This window comes from Podarcis raffonei, chromosome 9 (genome assembly GCF_027172205.1).
Source record: "Podarcis raffonei isolate rPodRaf1 chromosome 9, rPodRaf1.pri, whole genome shotgun sequence".
Classification (NCBI taxonomy): domain Eukaryota; kingdom Metazoa; phylum Chordata; class Lepidosauria; order Squamata; family Lacertidae; genus Podarcis; species Podarcis raffonei.
The window spans coordinates 60,161,965-60,183,464 of NC_070610.1; the positions used below are offsets into that span (position 1 = coordinate 60,161,965).

Here is a 21,500-nt window from a genome sequence, read left to right on the forward strand (position 1 = left end):
TGACAAGGACTCAAGGCGACTTACAGATAAAAAATAACAGCTTAAAACATGGGGGGGGGGAACAATCATGAGAAAAACAAAAGGTTGAACTTTGTCATTTCAAACAACCTTCCACAAAGAAACAGAGCGGGTATTTTGGCCTGTGCTCTCACATTTCATGCCTCCACTTCTGTTATCTAACATTATCTATAGCATTCCCCGGAAAAGGTGCAGCTGTTTTCCCTCAACAATATTTATTTCAGCTCTCTTTATCGGGAAACCACATCAATACCAGCTCAGCCTTTGCTAAAATATCCTATCTCCATAGGGTCCGTGTTGTGAAGAAACAGCGGATGATGCTACCCACAAATAGCCATCAATTTCAGCAGTACTGAGTTCATCTTCCATGAATTGTAGCGAAGCCATTAGGTAATTATGAGTGAGGTGGAGGCTATTTCCTGTGGATTGATGCTCAGCAGGGGTGTATTAATGACCCAGAACACAGGTGGAGACTATTAATCTCAAATGGTGGTCACTAATGTGCAAGAAGGCATCATTTTCCATTCTGTATTTGTAACACACAGCACTGTTTCCGTTTGCTCACCTTTTCCCAAAACTACAGTTTGTCCCACTATCCACTATGGCAAAATTACATAACTTAGATAACTTAAGTACTTAATTACACTGTTATTACATTATCATACCCCCATTCAATGCAAAGGAAATGTAATGCAAATGGGGGGGGTCATATAACCAATTATGTATTGTTTGCACACTGAAGGCGGCAAATACAGATTGTATGTGCTGGATTGATGTCTGTCTCAGACTTGGGACAAATAAGTGATGATTTCAGTTCCCATTCCCATCAGAATTCTCCAACCTCTCTATCAATGTGCAGCACAATGATGAACAGGGCTTTAGTGAAGCTTAGAATGGTCAGCAATATACTGTGAACTTGGGGGCTTGTGTTTGTAATCTGTATTTTATATATAATAAAAATTAAAAAAAATAAAACCACATTATACTGTGGAAGGATAGATGGACTCATAAATAAACAACACTGTTTTCCATTGTGGTGTTTCATCTCACAGTTTTAATTCAGTGTGTCCTTTCACCCTTTTTATGGGCTTTGTAATTGCATACATCTAGACCAGAGTTGTTCAATGAAACTGTGAAATGGGTCGTTCCACCGTCCCCCAGAGGCTATCACCTGTCCAGTGCAACTATGGACAACCCAAAATTCTGAAATGTAGCCGTGTTATTTATATCTGACGCTATAGATATGCTTCGCTTGTAGGCAAGCAAACTCTGGCTTGCATGGCTACAGTTACAGCAGCATCTGATTACTGGCAACCAAGACAGAACTGGTTGGCTTAGCTCCCTGCTGTGGACACACCCTTGCCTTATTCCAAGAAAAGGCTGACACACAGTTCCACTGATTTTCTTTGATCCAAGCGGTCTTTGGATTATAGGAACATTGTGGGGGCATCCAAACTCCTTTCCTTCCACATCCCCAATGCCTCAAGCAAGTTTCTGCAGTCACCAGCTGAGAAACAGTATGGTGGGACTGGATCTGGCCCAGAAATTATGTGAGGCTACCAGCTGTTGTTTTGTTTGCTGTCAGGATACTCAAATCGAATCCTATAAGATGCCATGCTCTATCAGTTCGAACCAAAAGTCAGCTTGATAAAAGGAACAGGTAGCAGGGTTTTGTTATTATTATTATTTTAAAGACCTCTGCCTTTGACCCTGCCAATCAGAATAGACAATATTGGACTAGATGGGTCAGTAGTCTGACTGTACATAACAGTTTCATGCATTCATAAGTTCGTTGCTTTTGAAAAGGTATAAGCAGATTTAGCTGGCTTCAGAAAGCAAATGCTATGATCCTAACCTGCTTCCTTGAATCAAGTGGTGCAGGGAAAGGGAGAAAATTGTCCTGGGACTCAGCTGGGCTCGTAAAGAAAAAGTGTTTTACATGTGATGTATATGTGATATAACACTGTGGCACCAGATGGCGCTGTGGAGCTCTGTCTTTCCCTACCAAATTTCCCTGTATGAGTTTGCAGTGTGTTTAACTGAATCACTTCTTTGACGTGTCTAGATCCAGCCCTGCTCTCACACTCTTTCCCTTGCTGGTTGCTTTGTGACTGTGTGATTGCTTTTCCTTTGCTGAGTCTGGGAGGACTCAGAGGCAGCGACTTTCTAAGTTTCCAATGAAACACTTGGAAGGACCAAGGACCTGCAAAGGCAAAGTAGGTCCTTCAAAGCCCTCATGTTCATGGGGCGTTCCACATGCACCTCTCTGAATCTCATCTTATACTGGGATCTGGTAAAGTAGAATACACTCAGAAGCAGGGTGGAATTGGAGCAGGCTTCAAAACATTTAAGAAACGCTGACGAAGAGGCAAGATGTGGGACTTTGGTATATGTAAGGCTGTGCTACATGCCATAACAGAGTGATATTAATATACGCATTGAGATATGCAACTGCTGGATACTATTATTGTCCCTCTAAATACCATACTCTATTTATAACCCCAATCTTTTCATAGCACTTACAGTAAAATACAGTAACCAGTGAGAGAGCAGAGCTAATACGAAGAGCTCCTTTAGGTTTACCATAACAATCTGACGCCCCCTTCCCCTTACAGCCCTCTGTAAGGCCCCCAGATGAGTATGGCTGTAATTATAGATCTAAATGGCTTCTGCTAGGCAGAACAATTGAACAGAAGGTACCAGCGGCCACAGAAGTCACCAAGAAAGCAACAAGGACAAGGAGAAGGCCTCTTCTACTTAATTAACAATACCTTGGTTCAGCTTTTTCATAGTTTTAAACAGCAAACAAAGCATGCAGCTGACTGCAAAAGACACACTACAACAATATTTGTCAAATAACCTAATCAAATCCCCTCCCTGCATGAAGCACAGGGGTGCTTACAGTAACAGCTTTCCAACAGTAATAAAGCAGCTCTTAACACAACAATTGGGAAACACTGGTGCCAATAAGAGGTGCGTGTTTTTCTGTTGCTGATGACAGCACAAGAGGAATTTTGTTGGGATTATGGCAGGTAAGGGAGAAGGTTAAAAATTTCCCTCTTTATGCTATGTGGTCAAGTGGTTCTGATTCATAATGGACCTGCCCCCCCCAGTACAAAAAAATAAAACTTTACACAGCACTACAGATGACGGGGTGAGCTCCCATTGCTCGGTCCCTGCTCCTGCCAACCTAGCAGTTCGAAAGCACGTCAAAGTGCAAGTAGATAAATAGGTACCGCTCTGGCGGGAAGGTAAACGGCGTTTCCGTGTGCTGTTCTGTTTCGCCAGAAGCAGCTTAGTCATGCTGGCCACATGACCTGGAAGCTGTACGCCAGCTCCCTCAGCCAATAAAGCGAGATGAGCGCTGCAACCCCAGAGTCGGTCACAACTGGACCTAATGGTCAGGGTTACCTTTACCTTTACAGATGACATACTCAACATTGTGTGTAAGCCCTTATTGACCTGACATTCAGGTCAAACACAGCCCAATTAAGACTTCAATGGGATCAGGGATGGCTCTTTAGAATTACAGCCATTTCTTCCACAAGATCTTTCAAATATTATACCACAGTTCAGCTGTGCTGTATCACAGCTTTGGCATTCACAGATGGGTACATTTCTCACCCCATTAAAAATGCATATTAGTAGCAAGCATAACATTTGTGAGACCTGATTCTAACAGTAATTAAGGCAGATAACACTGACTGATAAAACAATGTAACACGCCTTAATGTGTTGCTGCGGTGTCATGAGGTCAGCCAAGTTGCTGTAGAATATTCGATAAATCCGAAAATGTCTGTGTTCGATAATTACAAATCTAATATCTCACTAACATCTTGGTAAACAGTAATTTCTTTTCAAGGAGTGCTTTTACTTATGAACTTGAACTTAAGGCACGCACAACTTGCTCTTTTATTTACTTACTGTGGGGCAACTTTTACATTCATCCGAGACAGGCTCTGCTGCAAGTGAAATTGCAACGTAATTTGAATCCAGAGCCTTGATAATCTTAGCAACTTGCTTCCCAGCCATCACTCTTGGGCCAGCTTCCGTTGACTTCAGTTCCAGTTTCTGCCTGTTAGGTACACATATTGAAACAGAGCTTTACATTTTGGTTGCAACTTGAAGACATATCCAGGTAGCCAGACTTCTCTACCTTTAATAGCTGTGCTAATAGTTGTGTAGAAGAGGGAATTTCAGTAGGCATAATGTATCATGCAAGCTATTAAAGGTTCAAAAGCCCTGGCTTTTCTGCAGATGGCCACCTTAATATATATCCCCAATTCCATCCCAAACAGTAGCTTGTAATTATTACTGTATGCATTACTTCATGTCACCATGTGTAAGTAGGGACTTAAAGACTTTCACATTCTAAGCTTTCTATAGCCAAGTGATGGCAATAAGCAGACTGTTTCTATATTCAGTGACAGGCCACACCATACAAGTAAGCATTTAGACACAGGGTTCAGCTGCAGCAGTCCAAGAAACTCAGTTTAAAGTGTGGCGGGTGGGGGGGGGACTCATTGACTCCAAGATCACATGGCTCTTTAAATTGTAACATGGATTATGACATTTACTGCCAATGATTGAGGAAATGGAAGAAATGCAACAGACTGATGAAAGCAATGATCAAATTAGGTCCATGGGGGTCACAAAGAGTCGGACATGACTAAACAACAACAACTCTTAACTTCCACACAATACTAAATAATTTTCAAAGTACTGATGTATTTGCTTTAATTCACGGCGCTTGGGATGGCAGCAAAGGGTAGCAGGTTATAAAACATATCATTTCGCCACTAAAAATGTTCTGCAAAATAGTTAAACAAGCCAGCTTACTTCGAAACTACTTTCACATCAATTGCTCGCTGAATATTCACGTTCAAAATGTGATTTTCTTCTGCTCGCACTGATTTAATAAAAGTGTCCTCCAGCACATACGTTGTGGCAGAAACTGATCTTTGGCTGATGTCAAAGAGCTGAAATATAATTTTGTTAGGACCAGGAAATGCAGAAACAAAGTCAGCGCAAAACATGCCAAAACATAGCTATGGTATGCTAGATATGTACTACAGTATGGTTGTATGTGTAATGATTATAATTACAGTATAGTTGCATGTGTAATGACTTTATGAACAATTGTGATTAGGCCAGGGTCCCCAGATATACACACAGGTTTGCTATTGTTTTAAAAGTCCTCATTTTAGTCCAAATTTATTCTAATGTACACATCTTTGCATGCGATTTCCCCTAATATAATGCATTTCCATATGTTGTTTTCACTAGTATGTTCAATGTTATGCATATTTTGTCCCAGTATCTGCATTTTAGTACACACTGCTTAGTTAGAAATTGCATTGAACCAATGGTCTGAAACATGTACAGTGGAATCTCGGGTTGCGAATGGAATCCGTGACAGAGGAACGTCCGCAACCTGCAGCATTCATAACCTGCAGCGCCACAACTGCGCACGCATGTCACACGATTTGGCGCTTCTGCACATGCACAAAGCATGATTCTGCGCATGCCTACAGTATGTGTTGAAGATATTATCCATACTATACCTGACTGTGGCTGGTAAATCCTGTCCGTTCTAATTTACAAGATTTCAAGGCTTTAATTTTAGTGATTTCATTTTCCTGAGCCCGGTAAGTAACATCGCATTTGCCGGAAATATCCACCTAGAAAATTTAAATAATAATCAATTAAAAAATGGCAAAGGCGCTATCACATTGGAATACCTAAAAGCCTCTGGGCCAGAGTGTCAGGGCCAATGTAGACATGATATTGACACCAGTACAATAAAATCCATATGGGTCTTAAAACTTCACACACACATATGAAAATTAAGGAACTAAAACCATCAACCATGCACTTGTTCACATGTTGCTGAGTGGCATTTCCGAGGGTGATGTGACTGGGCCTTAGGCAGAGGTTATTAACTGCCTTACGGTTAGCTCTTTGATTCAATAACACATTTGCTTCTGTATTGTGTGCAAAGTCAAATATATTTCATACTAGCAGTGAACATTTGAGAGATTGTGCAGCTTGCATAACATGATGCAGTACCTCATTGACAGTCCCAGAGCTCATCTGTATCTGAAACAAGCTAGCCAGGCCTCTCTTGAGATTCTGAATAACAGCAGGTTCATTTTCGTAGGAGTAGAAGTTCTTAACCTGAGTGAAGAGGGAAAACAACAACAATGTGGAATATTTTTTTCACCTGAAAATTGTCATCCAGAACTCAGGCCTGATGACATGAAAAAATCTTTAGACAGTTGTGACATGAAAAAATCTTTAGACAGTTGTGTACATATGGGGGAATAAATGCTTGGTTTTCTCACAGTACATACTTTTGCGTACAGGAAATCCTAGGTACCATCTTTGACATCTCCAATCTAAAAAGGTTCCGATGATGGAATGGCCTCTGTCTGAACCCTGAAATGCTGCTGATGGTCAGAGTAGACATTCTGGGCTAGACGGATGACTCTGACCTGGTGCAAGGCAGCATCCACTGTCCATACCTTTAGAACCCTTATAATAGTTGTGTGAAAAGTGCTATAGTCTTGGGGAAACGATATAGAATGCTCTCACGTTTTATAGTCACCCCTCTCTTACTACCCCAGAAGAATTTCAAGATAACGTATATCTTGTACTTTAACCTCATCAGGCAAAAATGAACAGTAACCGAATCAACGGCATGGAGACGTGTCGAAAACACAGTGAACTTCGACCTGCCAGACAGTCCTGCTACATCTGAACTTAACTCAAGACTTTGCACCTTTAGCTAGTGCTTAAGAAAAGGGCTTTTCTACCTCTAAAAACGATGACATCAAAAAAGTCTGTTATCTATTTTGGGCACCCGACTGCTAAAGATTTACACCATTGTGACAGCAGTGTTTTGTGGCATCATAGTGAAGCAATGGGACGCGGGTGGCGCTGTGGGTTAAACCACAGAGCCTAGGACTTGCCGATCAGAAGGTCGGCGGTTCGAATCCCCGCAACGGGGTGAGCTCCCTGCCAACCTAGCAGTTCAAAAGCACACCAAAGTGCAAGTAGATAAATAGGTACCGCTCTGGCGGGAAGGTAAACGGTGTTTCCATGCGCTGCTCTGGTTTGCCAGAAGCGGCTTAGTCATGCTGGCCATATGACCCGGAAGCTGTACACTGGCTCCCTTGGCCAATAAAGCGAGATGAGCACCGCAACCCCAGAGTCGGTCACAACTGGACCTAACAGTCAGGGGTCCCTTTACCTTTACCTAGTGAAGCAATATCCTATGTGATACAAGCAGGAGAAATCTATTTTCCTGTGCTGCTTAAAACCAGGTATAGAGGCGGGCAAGCAGTGTTTTCTTTCTGGGGGGATGCAGGGGTACGCATACCCCAAAACATTTTGTGAATCTAAGTTTGGCCTCATTGAAGGGTTGTATTTCAATATGAGTAGGAAAATGAGAGTACCCCTAAACATTTTTTTTAAGAAAAAAAAGCACTGGAGGCAAGTCACCTCAAGCCCTGCCTAATCTCACCCCTGACCTGTGATCTTTCCACCTGCTGCTGCTCCTGCATAACACTTGATTCAACTTCATCATCATTTTTTATCATCATTTTTAATTTGTATACAGTACCGTCTTTCTATCTTACAATACTCAAGGCGGTTTACAAGCTGAAGAAACAAAAAATGTACATCTTATAACAATCTAATGCAACACAAAAATGTGATAATAAAACATAACTTCAAAATAGGCAACCTACATCAAAAAAGTAACAGCAACAATCATTATAATAGTATAAAATAATAATATCAACATATAAAAGTTAAACAGAAATCCACTCAACAGTTACAATAAATAATATCTAAACTATAATCAATAAAACAACGGCAAGCCACAGTACATAAAATATACACATCGAGAAGCAGAGACTAGAGGGTAGAGCAAGGCAGGTGGAAGGAGGGCTTGCCTGATGGAGTCTCTCCCCTCACAGTTCTTCCATCATTAAAGCAACATCACAAGTTATGACACAGAATTGGCTAATAAGCCTTGGACCCTACCCTGTTCCTAACACAATATATCAAGAAGTGAAGAGAATATGTGTAAATATGTTCAAGGAATGGACAGGAACTGTGAAATAAAGTCTTCTCACTCACTCCTTACCTTTCCACGAGTCCACTGCAGAACTACAGGCCTTTTTAAAGCTGCCAGGTGCTCTTTTCCAATTACTGCAGCTGTATTTTTTCCTTCAAAAATGTTTTTCTTTTTTGGACGCTCATGCACGTTTTCAAGTTTTGCATCTGTAATCTGAAAAAGCACATGGGAAAGGCAGAATGAAGACACCCACACTTGACAGGTAGGCGCAGTGGTGGAAGAGAAGAGTTTGGATTTGATATCCTGCTTTATCACTACCCAAAGGAGTCTCAAAGCGGCTAACATTCTCCTTTCCCTTCCTCCCCCACAACAAACACTCTGTGAGGTGAGTGGGGCTGAGAGACTTCAGAGAAGTGTGACTAGCCCAAGGTCACCCTGCAGCTGCATGTGGAGGAGCGGGGAAGCAAACCCAGTTCCCCAGATTACGAGTCTACCGCTCTTAACCACCGCACCATACTGGCTGCACAAGAGGCTGAGTGCAGAGCTGAACGTGGCACAGCTTCAGTGGCCGGCTCATCCAGAGCACTCAACCTCCTTCAGACAATGCAACAACACATGCGCATTGCGTGCCTGATGTCACACATGCACAACGCAGGCTGGCCCCCTTAATCTTGGGGGCAACTTGGCACCTCTGCTGACAGGGGAAGATTACCTACTGAGATTTTCACCTCACCCACTCCAATTTACTTTCACTATGCATATTCTGCGGTAATCCAATGTACTATGTGGAATTTATATTACTGTTACCACAGGCTGTTCTTCTAACACTGAATTGCATCCAACTGGTTTCTACTCAGTGCAAACACACTGAAATGAATGGAGCCAAGTTGGTCATATCCACTAATTTCAATAGATCTATGAGGAGTATGACAAACGCTGGATAAGGCCCACTAAGGCCTATTCAGATATCTTTTGGATTCTAATATTGCCAGAGATATGTTTAATTAGAAAAACTAGGGACTGAACCTGGACTCTTATTCACACAAAGCATACTTCTAAGTTATGACCCATACACAAACAGGATCATACTTTCTTTCTAGGGGTATACAAAACACTCTAGGGAGGAGAAAATAGCATGGTGCCCAGTGACCCCATGTCTGGCCTTCATATTTCCATAGCCCCCACCTTAGCCTCTGAATGTTCAGCAGAAGATGTGAAAGACATACCTGCACACAGCCGTGTACATGTGGTCTTCCATATAATAAGACGCCCTGATTTTATGCCCTTTCTCAACTTCTACTGTGCATGTGAATACAGTACATGGAATGGGAGGGTGTGTTCATGCCCAGCGGCCCCACATCTGACTTGGGTGCACTGGAAATTTCAGGCACTGGAAATTCTCCCATTAAGGTCTCTGGGTGCTTCATCAAACTTCCATTCCAAGAGTACCTTGTGTTAAGGGCGTCACAGTTAAATGTGCTCATCTGGGAGTATATCTCATTGATCTGGGTCTGGCCCAAGACAATTTACCACCTGAGGCAAAGGTCAGGATTTCCTCCCCCATCAATTCTACTAGCCAAACAGCCTGGCAATTGACTCTTACTTCAACACCGGCAGTGTAACAGCATCCTTTACCTGAGGGCAGCAGGCTAAGGGTGGTAATTCTCACTAGTTCCAATACCCTGCCATCATTCTCTGCCCTCCACCCCCACCATCTCCTGTCTATGGCAGCCACCTGACTCTGCCTACTGGAAGTGTAAGCCAGGGTATCCAAACTGTGATTCACAGACCACCAGCGGTCCATGGTGTGCCTGTCTATTTGTGGTTGAAGATGGGAGGCGGCACATCTATTGCATAAAATATTCAAACTGGTTTTTAATTGTGTTCCATTGCTTCTTTTATCTCTTATGTTGGAATCCCAACTGCAATACAATAAAATATATCAGAAAGAAAAGAAGAAATAAAATGCAATTAAAAAGCATGCAACCTCTAGCATACCATCATAAAGACCCTCAGCAATTTTCAAGTGATTGGGGTGGGAACCAGTAACTTATTGAATATACTGGGCCATACTTCCATTCCATTTAAGTAAACTTAGCAGTGCAACCCTGAATGCTTAAAACTGCATGTTAAGTTACTTAAATGCAGCATGTATTTACTGTTTACACGAGCGGGGGCGGGGGAGGGACACTCATTTTAACTCTGCCTCCCACGTTATACGTGGGGTTCACTTTTCTTACTTAAACCAACTGGCAGAAAACACATTAAATATGTCCTTTTGCGTCCATTGCTGGCCTACCGCAATTTTAATCAGCTGATCGTCATCATTATCAGGATTTCTCCATACTAAGTTGACATCCACGCCACATGAAATTCGGTAGCCCGCACTCTCCAGGGATGAGCCTTTCACCCTGTCCAGAAGCACATCTGTGGAGTAGGCGAACTTATATAACTTGTCATTGTTTATTCGTGGACCAGTATTGTGGCCTGTGAGGGTGGGGAAAGAAAGGTGGAAAGCACAGGGTCAGTGACCAACAGAAATCCAAACTGCCTGCCTAATGCTCTTCTCCCTAAAGCTTTGCTTAAAAATGAGAGATGACGCACCAGCCTGCCTCTCTCTGAGTCATGCCCTCCACAAGCCTGGACATGCCTGTCCCTAAGCCCAGAGTGCTAGATGAAGATACAACACTCTTGGAGTGCTCAAAAACACTCCCTTATTATTAGTCTGGCAACTTGGAGAACGTTTTACCTTCCAAGTCCCCCGCTAAAGGTGGAGTGGGAGGTAGTTTTCGGCCACTGGGTGGGGAAGCCCCCAGCCACCTTTACAGCAGAAGACTTCAAGAGATGGCCATGGGGCAGGGGTGGGGGAGCTGAGGCAGCAATGTACAAGCACACAGCTGTTGACTGGCCAGCAGGGCTCACCATGAGTCACTGTATCAGCAGCCTCTCTTATTACTGACACCACCACATTGGCTTCTTCTCCCAGCGCAGCAGAAAACTTAAAAGTCAGACGGACTCTCTGGTTTGCCAGCCAGGCAACCTTAGTTGGTTTGAGTGTGGTGCTGATATTGCCAAGCTTGCAGGTTCGATCCCCGTACGAGGCAGCTGCATATCCCTGCATGGCAGGGGACTGGACTCGTTGGTCCTCAGGATCCCTTCCAATTCTACGATTCCAGACCCTCCAAATGTCCCTGTTTTCTAGGGACAGTCCCGGATTTACAGAAGCCGTCCCAGTTTTGGAATTGATCCCAGAATGTGCCCCTTTTCCTTAGGACATCCCTATTTTCATCGGAGAAATGTTGGAGGGTATGGAGTTATCTGAGCCCCGAACCATCTGAAGGCAGCCCTGTATAGGGAAGTTGTTTAATGTTTAATGTTTTGTTATCTTTCTATATATGTTGGAAGCCGCTCAGAGTGGCTGGGACAACCCAATCAGATGGGTGGTGTATAAACAGCAAATATTATTATTATTATATTATTATTATTATTATATAGGACATCCCTATTTTCATCAGAAAAATGTTGGAGGGTTTGCAATTCTAGGATTAGTATTTCACATTAGTATTTTCTCTCAGAAGTGCTGCCTTCCAGTTCTCCCTCGAAACACGTGGAAATTTGGTCTTCCAAAATGGTTCCCAGTTTTAATGCACAATTAAAAATCAGCATCAATGTGCAAATGTCCTATTCGTAGCCATCCGTTCTTAAGCTGCTTTCCCTTTTGATTTTGTTGCCCCCCTTCTGATATATTTGCAGAAGGGCAATCAAAAGAGGGTTCCCATCTCCTTAAATAGTGCCAGACCTGGACTTCAGTACAGTATTTGATATACTGACTTAGGGTCAAGAGTGCCTCTGGGTTCTTGCAGGAAGGAGTGGGTAGATATACAGCTTGACTTGCAACCCTAGTGTCTGCCATTACGGCTGTCTATAATTAAATCATGATACTGTCGTATAATACACAAAGTTATGCTGCCTGAGTTGGGACAGCTGTCAGGGCCTGTGCCTTATATTAGTACTCTTGGCATGCACAACATGTGCTAACCACTAGCTGGCTTGGGTTAGATCGTAAGCTTGCGCTGGCTCTTGTAAATTTAGATATTTTTTTCTAAAAAGATAAAAAGAACAGCAAGCTATTTATTAGAAAATACTGTTAAAATGCATTGCTTGGTAACAACTCATAATTTGCTGTAATCTCAGTGAATAAAAAAAGCAGCATTATTAGAAAATAATATTAAAGTGTAGCGAGCAATGCATATTTATAATCTGATGGAATCAAGCCAAAATATTTCCAAGCAGATGAAACCGGATATCCTGAAGAAATATGGGGGTTTGGAGGAAGGTTTATTGGTTGGGGGTGGGGTTCTTAATTTTATTATGATTTTGTTTTGTTTTGCTGTTTTTATCTTGTATTTTTATGTGTGAACCAGATGAAGGGTGCTATACAAATTTAATAAATATAAATACAAAATAAAAAGAAAGGTTAATCTTGGCCCAGTTCTGACACTAACCATTAGATTATTCAGATTGCCATCTTCCTGGTAACCTCCTAAAGCCTCCTACTGGAAGATTTATTAGGTTACCAGGAATATGTGTTTGATTGTTGTAGTAGCTGATACTTTTCTAGCTTATGGGGCAAGTGATTCAGGATAAAGACATTGTGATCCCACCCTAAGAAGACTTGGAACTGGGCAGAATCTGCCCAGCGCCCTTGTTTCCTTGGGTGTAGGGGTAGCAGGAATATTTCAAAGCCCTTCTCAGAACTCAAGGGAGAGGGCAAACAAGCAACCTCAATGTGCAAGAAAATTAACCCAGCAAAAGCATGGTTTGCCTGTATGTGAGGACTGGGGAGGCCAGTGTTTCTATTCAAGTAAAGGTAAAGGTAAGGGGACCCCTGACCATTAGGTCCAGTCGCGGACAACTCTGGGGTTGCGGCGCTCATCTTGCTTTATTGGCCGAGGGAGCCGGCGTACAGCTTCCGGGTCATGTGGCCAGCATGACTAAGCTGCTTCTGGTGAACCAGAGCAGCACATGGAAACACCATTTACCTTCCTGACAGAGTGGTACCTATTTATCTACTTGCACTTTGACGTGCTTTCGAACTGCAAGGGTGGCAGGAGCAGGGACCGAGCAATGGGAGCTTACCCCGTTGCGGGGATTTGAACTGCCAACCTTTTGATCGGCAAGCCCTAGGCTCTGTGGTTTAACCCACAGCGCCACCCATGTAGAATTTATCAAACCTAATTATTCCTTGTTTAAAGAAGTCTTCGCTAACTTTTCAGCAAAAAAGAAGAGAGTGCTTGCCTGAGCACACTGGGTGTTAAGGACAGAGTTATGTGAAAGCTAGCATCTTGCTTTGTCTGGTTGCCTAGGCAACACACAGGAAGAGGTTGCTCTCTGTGACCTGAGTTCAGTGCAACTGCTTCTACCTGAAGATTGCAGCAGAGCAAAGAGACAGCTAATGTGGACAAAGGGAAGGGCCAGTGCCAGATTTACGTATAAGCTAAATAAACTATAGCTTGAGGCCCCACTCTGTTGTGGGCCCCAAAAAAATTTAAAGGAAAAAAACACCTCAATGTACATTTCCAAAATATAAGATAAAACACAAATAAAATAAACCTTACCTACAGCAACAGTGTTTTGTGTTGTGTAGGCTCCTATTTGTTATGTGCAAATGGCTTTAGATACCTATTAGGTCCATAAATTACCATATAGCATATATTCAACACAAAAAACAGCAACAATTTGTTGTTGTCAAAGGACAGCTAGACATATAATGGGCCCCATTATCTTCAGTAGCTTAGGGCCTCATCAAACCTAAATCCTGCCCTGGTAAGGGCTGTAGCTCCCTGGCAGAGAGCTTGCTTTGCATGCAGAAGTTCCCATGTTCAATACCTGGGAAGGTGGGTCACAACAGGAGCACGGCAACCGTGTAAACAGATGCAACTATCAGATTAAGAATTGGGTCGCCAAATGCATGTTTGGCTTAAAAGTGAGTCCTAGGTCTGAAAAGGTTGACCATTCCTGGTGTACGAAACATTGAGCTAGATGGACCAATGGCTTGGCTTCAGTAAAAGACAGCTTGCTTTGTTCTTAAGGGATGCAGACAATGTATTCTGTCATCATAGTTGTTTGGGAATGACTAGGTTTGCTACTCAACGAAAACATACATAACAGATGGCCATCCAACCTCTGCTTATAAACCTCCAAGGAGGGAGAGTGCAAAACTTCCCAAAGGAGTCTGTTCCACTGTCGAACAGCTCTTAGTGTCAGAAAGTTTTTTCGAGTGTTTAGTTGGAATCTCCTTTTTCATAACTTGAAGCCACTGGTTCATGTCCTACCCTCCAGAGTGGGAGAAAAAAACCTTGCTCCATGTGACAGCCCTTCAGATATTTGAAGATGGCTCTCATATCTCCTCTCAATCTCTTCTTTTCCAGGCTAAACATACCAAGCTCCCTCAACCATTCCTCATAAGGCTTGCTTTCCAGACCCTTTATCATCTTGGTCACTATCTTCTGCACATGTTCCAGCTTTGTCAGTATCCTTCTTAAACTGTGGCACCTAGAACTGGACACAGTATCCCAGGTGTGGTCTGACCAAGGAAGAATAGAGTGGAACTTGATCTAGAGAGTAGACTTCTGTTGATGCAGCCTGGAACAGTATTAGCTTTTTTTGCTGCAGCATCACATTGTTGACTCATGTTGTGGTCTACTAAGCCTCCTAGATCCTTTTAATCATGTATTGCTGGTAAGCCAAGTGTCCCCCACCTTATATTGGTGCAGCTGGTTATTCCTGCCTAAGCGTAGAACCTTTCAGGCTGAAAGGAACTACAGTGGTACCTCGGGTTAAGAACTTAATTCATTCTGGAGGTCCGTTCTTAACCTGAAACTGCTCTTAACCTGAGGTACCACTTTAGCTAATGGGGCCTCCCGCTGCCACCATGCGATTTCTGTTCTCATCCTGAAGCAAAGTTCTTAACCCGAGGTACTATTTCTGGGTTAGCGGAGTATGTAACCTGAAGCATCTGTAACCTGAAGTGTCTGTAACCCAAGGTACCACTGTAGTGGGATTTAGAAAAACAGAAAGAAAAATCCCTTCTGATGGGCTTCAGCGTCACTTGTTGCAATTCAGGGATTTTTTTAAGCATGGAATTTTGTGAAGCACTTACCTAGATGAAGGAAAGTTTAAGATGGCAGCCCTCATCTGACCACACCACCCATAGGTGCCAACTCCCTGTGGCTGAGGGGACCTTAGGCTCCCTCCCCCAAATTGGGATACTACTAAGCGCCCCTCCCCCCCAACCTTGAGTGTCCTGGCCTCGCTGCAGCAAGCCTTGCTGTGCTTTGCCACACCTGCGGCCAGCTGCAAGAATGCCCAATGAGGCTTGTTGCGGGGAGGCGCCTATGACACCACCTAAATCCACCATACTTGAGCAGTATTATAGCTGTCCACAGAAGCAGCATGCAGGTATGAGAGATTACATTCTCCTTTATTGTTCCCTGTTTTGCACTATTTTTGGGTGCTTTTGCCTGGCAGGTATTGGTGTTTGAGCTCTGTTTGTGGTTGAAGCAAGAGAAACAAAGAACATGATGGGGAATTACGTAAAGCAGATGAGGACCACTGTCTTGACCACCAGCACAACATTCATTTTTTAAATGAAAGAAGTGTTACCAAACCACTCCAGTCCTTAATTGATTATACACCGGAGTATGCGCTGTCTCATACATTGCTCCAATGGGACCTTTTTATAAATACACTTAACTACATAAAGTTTGTGTAAACTATATAAAGCTTGTGCACAGTACTTTCTGTCTCTTCAACTTGGGATTTGCTTCTAAATAAACATGCTTATGGAGGAGCCTTGCGGCAGCAACTGACAGAATCTTTTCTTAGAGGAAGAGATACGTTAAACCCTGTTATACGTCAGAAATATTTAAAGAAAGCTGGTTATTTTTGGTACTTAATGTGAAATAGAGAAGCAGCAATGCACAACCATGACCTTTTCAGTTCTTTCCACTGCTCACAATTCATGAGAGAAGCCTGTTTTCATAAAGTCTGTTAAACATAGGGAGCCCTGTGTATAACACTGTTATGGGGTTTTGAGAGCTAGAGTTTCTGGTTGCCTGGATTTAGTAAGTGCTAGAATTTAATCAATGCTTAGAGAGCTAAACTGGAAGCCAGACCCTTAATAGCTGGGCTCAGCTTTCCATGTCCAGGCCAGCCTGATAATGGTTAAGCAAACAAAGGGTGCATGGAGAGGGGTGCTTAACAAAGCTGATTCTGTGCCAGCCAAAAAAATGGGTGAAGTCCCTCCCTGAGCTTAAGGTTCGGTAGAAGAACAAAGGCAAGTAGTACAATTTCAGGATTGCTGTATTGTATGCCTGGTGTGCTCTAAGGGAAAAGGTTTTTGAATCAGTAAGCAGCAATGCAATCTAGGCAGCTGCCTACTGAAAAGTTAGGAGTTATGTGAGTGGGAAAGCAAGGCAAGCTGTGGGGCAACCTGTTTGAACCCAGGACTGTGCCTATGATAGAAGCAAGACCCTTTTGGAATGCAATGCTGTGCACCCCCCTATCCTAGGCTCAGGTTGTGCATATGTGTAAATAAACCATATATCATAAAGACACTATGGCTGGGCACTATCTGGGCAATATATCACCAGCTAAACACCACGATATACCAATATATCACACAATGTCTGAAATAGCGATGGAGTTATGTTGAGGCATTGACTGGCTTCACGGTTTTCCCACATTGTGATTTTTGCATAGCAATCCCTCCCCCAACACACACGCCATGATTCACAATATATTGCCAGGTCAAAAATTATGAAACCGAAATCATGATATGGACTTGAAACTGGTTTTGGAAAATATATTGCCCAGCCCTAACACACATCATGATTTGCAATATATTGCCAGGTCAAAAACTATGAAACTGATATCACAATATGGACTTTAAACTGCTTTTGGACAATATATCGATAAATCGCCCAGTCCTAAAAGACACCACAGTCTCTGCTATGCCTCATTGTCCAAAATGAAACACAGACCCCAGACGAGAGCCTGGATCTCTCGGGAATATTGCACTGTTGTGGAGATTGGGGGTGATATTGCAAGAGTCTAGAAGAGAGGTTCCCAGAGCATGGGTAATTGTGGCCAAGCTATCTCCATTCAGTTATGGTCATAGCTAGTGACCTTTATCAGCCAAAGCTGATAAAAGACACTTTGAGCCACAGAGGTCATGTGAAGTTCTAATGACAACGTTGGGTCAATAAGCACCCTAAGATTTGTGAATGTCAGCCTTCAAGCAGTGCAACCCCATGTAGAACAGGGTGAACAACCTTCTCTCTGTGCAGCAAGCGGAAAGCAGCCTTGTAAAAGCAAAGTGTTGAGAGTCAACAGTGTGACAGTATCCGCTTGGCTAACCAGAAGCTGACCAGAACAGGCTTAGAAATGGGGAGGAAGAAGTCTCATAAAACAGAGGCTGCAGACACTGCAAAACAAGGCCCCAGGCAGCTGGAGTGGGAGCCTGGGGGGTCTAGAAGGAAACAAGGAGAATGAAGAGAACGGACTGAGAAGGACAAGCAGAAAGGAGGAGGGGGGAATAAGGAGAGCTTTATCTCAGGGGAGAAGTGGAGGCAAAAGTAAGAATGTAGAAAGGGTCTAGGACTGCGAATCCCAGTGGTGAACCGAGAAAGATAGCAGAAGGCTAGACAGGGACACTACACTACAGAAACTGTATGAATAGGGGCAGGATCAGGTCATGACACAGGTGCCCATGGGCTAAGGGATCCACCAAATGGTTTCTGAAGAGATCCCATGGGCCTTTGAGAATTCCTGGAACAAAAATGGTGACTAGAAAAATCCTCACACAAAGTATCAAAATTAATTATCTTTTCTCTCATCTTTTATTGTTAAACGTTCTGTACTAAACGACCATTCATGGAAAACCAAAAGCCATTTCGTCCTGAGAATTGAACCTAGTCAGCATATCTTCCTAATCCTCTTTGAGGACTGATTGCAACTCATGTTCTGATCTCTAGTCTCAAAGTCTAGGGGACATTCTGGCTGTAAAAGCTCCTACCTTTAGTCCTAGAAGTTCTTACTCTGGGCCTTGTGCTGTGTAGCTGTTCACATTGTATTTATGTAGACGGATGGCCTGGCTGACCTCATGTGTAAGAAGGTAGCAAGCCACTTTTTCATTTCACTTATGGACCTAGAGTTTACCTAGACATTGGAAAAGTGGAGTTTCATCCTCCTCTACGTCACAGAAAGGTGTCATATCACATAACTGTCATCCTGAGTGCACTCCCATCAATTTAGCCTGCCATTTGCAAGGGCCAGCAGACTGCCTACACATCACTGTTATGAAAGAATACTTCAGGATTTTCAGCAGCATGGAAGAGCTGAAGAAGACAGGTGGGGTATGTTATAGTACACAATTAGAGGTGAATTTTGAATATTCCATCCTCAGAACTCTGCCAGATTCAAAGCCCAAATGGACTGGAGTCTTCTTTTCTTTTCTTAAATGTTATTCAAAGGCAGATTGACAATACAAACATGGTGAGCACTCTTGATCTGAATCCCATAAAGTGATTCAAACAAATTCATAATCATGAGCATAATAATAATCTTTTGGAAGTCATAAAAAGCAACATCTGGTCTAGTGTCAGAGTATTATCTCCAATCTTTGTAAGAAGACTATTTTTACGAAGATATGTAACAGCTTAATTTTATACTGGCTTTTTTGGGGGGTATTAAATATTTATTCAGCTAATAACTATTATTTCTATTACTATAATAACTATTATACACAGTTATTCAAGAACTGTGGTGAACAATACATTCCTATACATTCAGAAATAAACTCCATTGGGTTCAATGGGATTCACTCCTAACAAGTAAGTGGGTATAACATTGCAGACTAAATTAATAAAAGCACATTGCAGTCCTAACCATGTCTATTCAGTAGGGATTCATAGTGCATTCAGTCAGGTTTACTCTCAGGTTAGTGGGGTTACAATGGCAGCGCCACTTTCCTAACACCATTTCCATATAGATCCCTGTTAATGGCTACAGAATTGAAGCCCAGATCCAGACTCCACCGGAGAGGGACAAATACACTGATAATATAAATGCCTTTGGCACTTTCTTTTTCAAACTACAGAAAAGCTGCTCTTGACATGGCTCACGAGCCACAGTTGGGTGATCTAAGCGTAATGCAAATTTAATATGATCTAAAAACAAAAAGTCTCAGATTAGCACCCTTTACTGCCCCCTTTTTCATCAAAATTACCAAAGGAAATAACAAAATATTATCTAAATAAGTAATTTACCTTTCACAGATGCTGAGTAGGTGGAAATGATGCACGGGAAAAGCACAGTAAGAAGAATCATGCTTGCCCTGTCTAACAGCTGTAATACTGTGAAATATTTCAAGGCTATGGAGAAGTGAACTGCTCCGACTGGAGTGAAGCCTGAAAAGAGGGCTTTGGAATCTGTCACAATAATGTTTATCTAGATGTAGTAAGGGTCAGATTCCAAACTCCACACTTGGGTACTAAGTTCATTGAAGGCCTTTCCAGTTAATTATTAAGAACTGAGGTAACTGGTGGCATTCTGACGTTTCATTGTTCTCCTCAGGTGTGTGTTCTTTACTAAAATACATGCTGGCATGTAGCTCATATATGACTTAGTTCATCTCCTTGTAAATTTAGTCAATGCAAAGCCTGTAGGCTGCACGATAGGAAGGCAAGGACAGACAAGCACTTTCTGGGGGAAAGTACCATACTGACTTCTTCTTTGTCTAGACCATTTACACTTTGCCAAAAAGACTCCCTGGAAAAGACCCTGATGTTGGGAAAGATTGAAGGCACAAGGGGAGAAGGGGACGACAGAGGACAGAGGACGAGATGGTTGGACAGTGTTCTCAAAGCTACTAACATGAATTTGACCAAACTGTGGGAGGCAGTGGAAGATAGGAGTGCCTGGTGTGCTCTGGTCCATGGGGTCACGAAGGGTCGGACATGACTAAATGACTAAACAACAACAAAAAGAGACAGGAAATTTACCATTAAAAAGGACCAAAGAAGTGTGTAAATACCAATTCATATAGAAATTGCAAATTTAGAAATAATGATTTTAATTTTAGGGTTGCTATATTTTGAGGAACAAAAAAGAGGACGCCATCACGACTCTCATTTTAAATACCCCTACTATATGTAGGCTATCGAAGCTGTGATGTATTGCTGAGGAAGACAGGAGAAGAAAAGAGGAAAGCAAGTCTTCAACCACCAGTTATGTCTCATCCAGAAAGTACAGTGGTACCTCGGATACTTCAGGTTACAGACGCTTCAGGTTACAGACTCCGCTAACCCAGAAATAGTACCTCGGGTTAAGAACTTTGCTTCAGGAGAGAATGGAAATCGCGCACCAGCAGCACGGCAGCAGCGGGAGACCCCATTAGCTAAAGTGGTGCTCCAGGTTAAGAACAGTTTCAGGTTAAGAACGGACCTCCAGAACGAGTTCTTAACCCGAGGTACCACTGTTTAGCCAGAGACATTTTGGTAAATTTTAAAAAAAACTACCCGGACAGAAATTTTACCCGTGAAAAAGAGGACGTGTCCTGGAAAAAAAGGGCACATGGCAACTCTAATAGAAATAGAATACATCAGACCACATTGGGAAAGATTGTGACCAGGTGGCCTGTGTGCCTTGCTCAGTCAGTTGTCCAGGTGCTGACTGTTGAAAGGCAACTTCCAGGCACCTGTTCCTCTTAGGGTTCTTTGTAATGGACCAGAAAGCCCTCTGCATTGCATGGCCTCATTTCCCAAATAACTTGAGCAATACAGAACAGCAGGGGTGGCCGCCTGACAGCAGCATTATTGTTCCTTCCTGGGACAAGCAGAGCAGTGATGAGGTTGAGGCAGCTCAGGTGCATGAGTGGAAGGACCAGTTTGTCTCTGCCAGTGCACCTGTACTGCTCCAACCTCACCACAACACCCTGGGAAGTGGGAGTAACACTGCTGCTAGGAGGCCAGCTCCACGGTGCCACCCTACTGACCACCCCTGTATGGCAGATTGTTTCGCTTCATAACCTATTTTGCACTTCCTGTGTCATCCTCCCCACATATTTCATTGCCACCACTGGCAAAAATTGCACACATTTTCCTCACATCATCCCTTATTTCCAATTCAGTGAAAGTCTGTTTTTCTGAATAACTCTTTTTAATTAATACCGGCAATATTGAAAATCAAATTAGGGTCAGGTGAGGGAATGCTCGCTAGGTAATGCTAATGACATTTAAGCTGGGACCCAAAGAGCTACTTCAAACATGCTATGTGGGAATTTTGCTTTTGTTGTTGAACAGAACCCCTCCTCCATGCCCTCTCACCATCTGATGAT

At 42.8% G+C, this 21,500-nt stretch overlaps 1 protein-coding gene across 1 annotated transcript in view; it reads right to left on the reverse strand.

Annotated features, from left to right (window-relative positions):
* Window positions 1-19,587, reverse strand: part of MTTP (microsomal triglyceride transfer protein) — a 40,686-nt gene extending 21,099 nt beyond the window's left edge. Inside the window, exons 1-7 of the mRNA XM_053403978.1 lie at window positions 19,432-19,587; window positions 10,401-10,588; window positions 8,171-8,314; window positions 6,088-6,195; window positions 5,583-5,699; window positions 4,858-4,997; window positions 3,943-4,093 (exon numbers count right to left, since the gene is read on the reverse strand). Of these exons, the coding sequence (XP_053259953.1) occupies window positions 3,943-4,093; window positions 4,858-4,997; window positions 5,583-5,699; window positions 6,088-6,195; window positions 8,171-8,314; window positions 10,401-10,588; window positions 19,432-19,492 (909 nt within the window). The 5' untranslated portion in view covers window positions 19,493-19,587. The remainder of the gene's footprint in view (window positions 1-3,942; window positions 4,094-4,857; window positions 4,998-5,582; window positions 5,700-6,087; window positions 6,196-8,170; window positions 8,315-10,400; window positions 10,589-19,431) is intronic.
* Window positions 19,588-21,500: the final 1,913 nt, after the last annotated feature.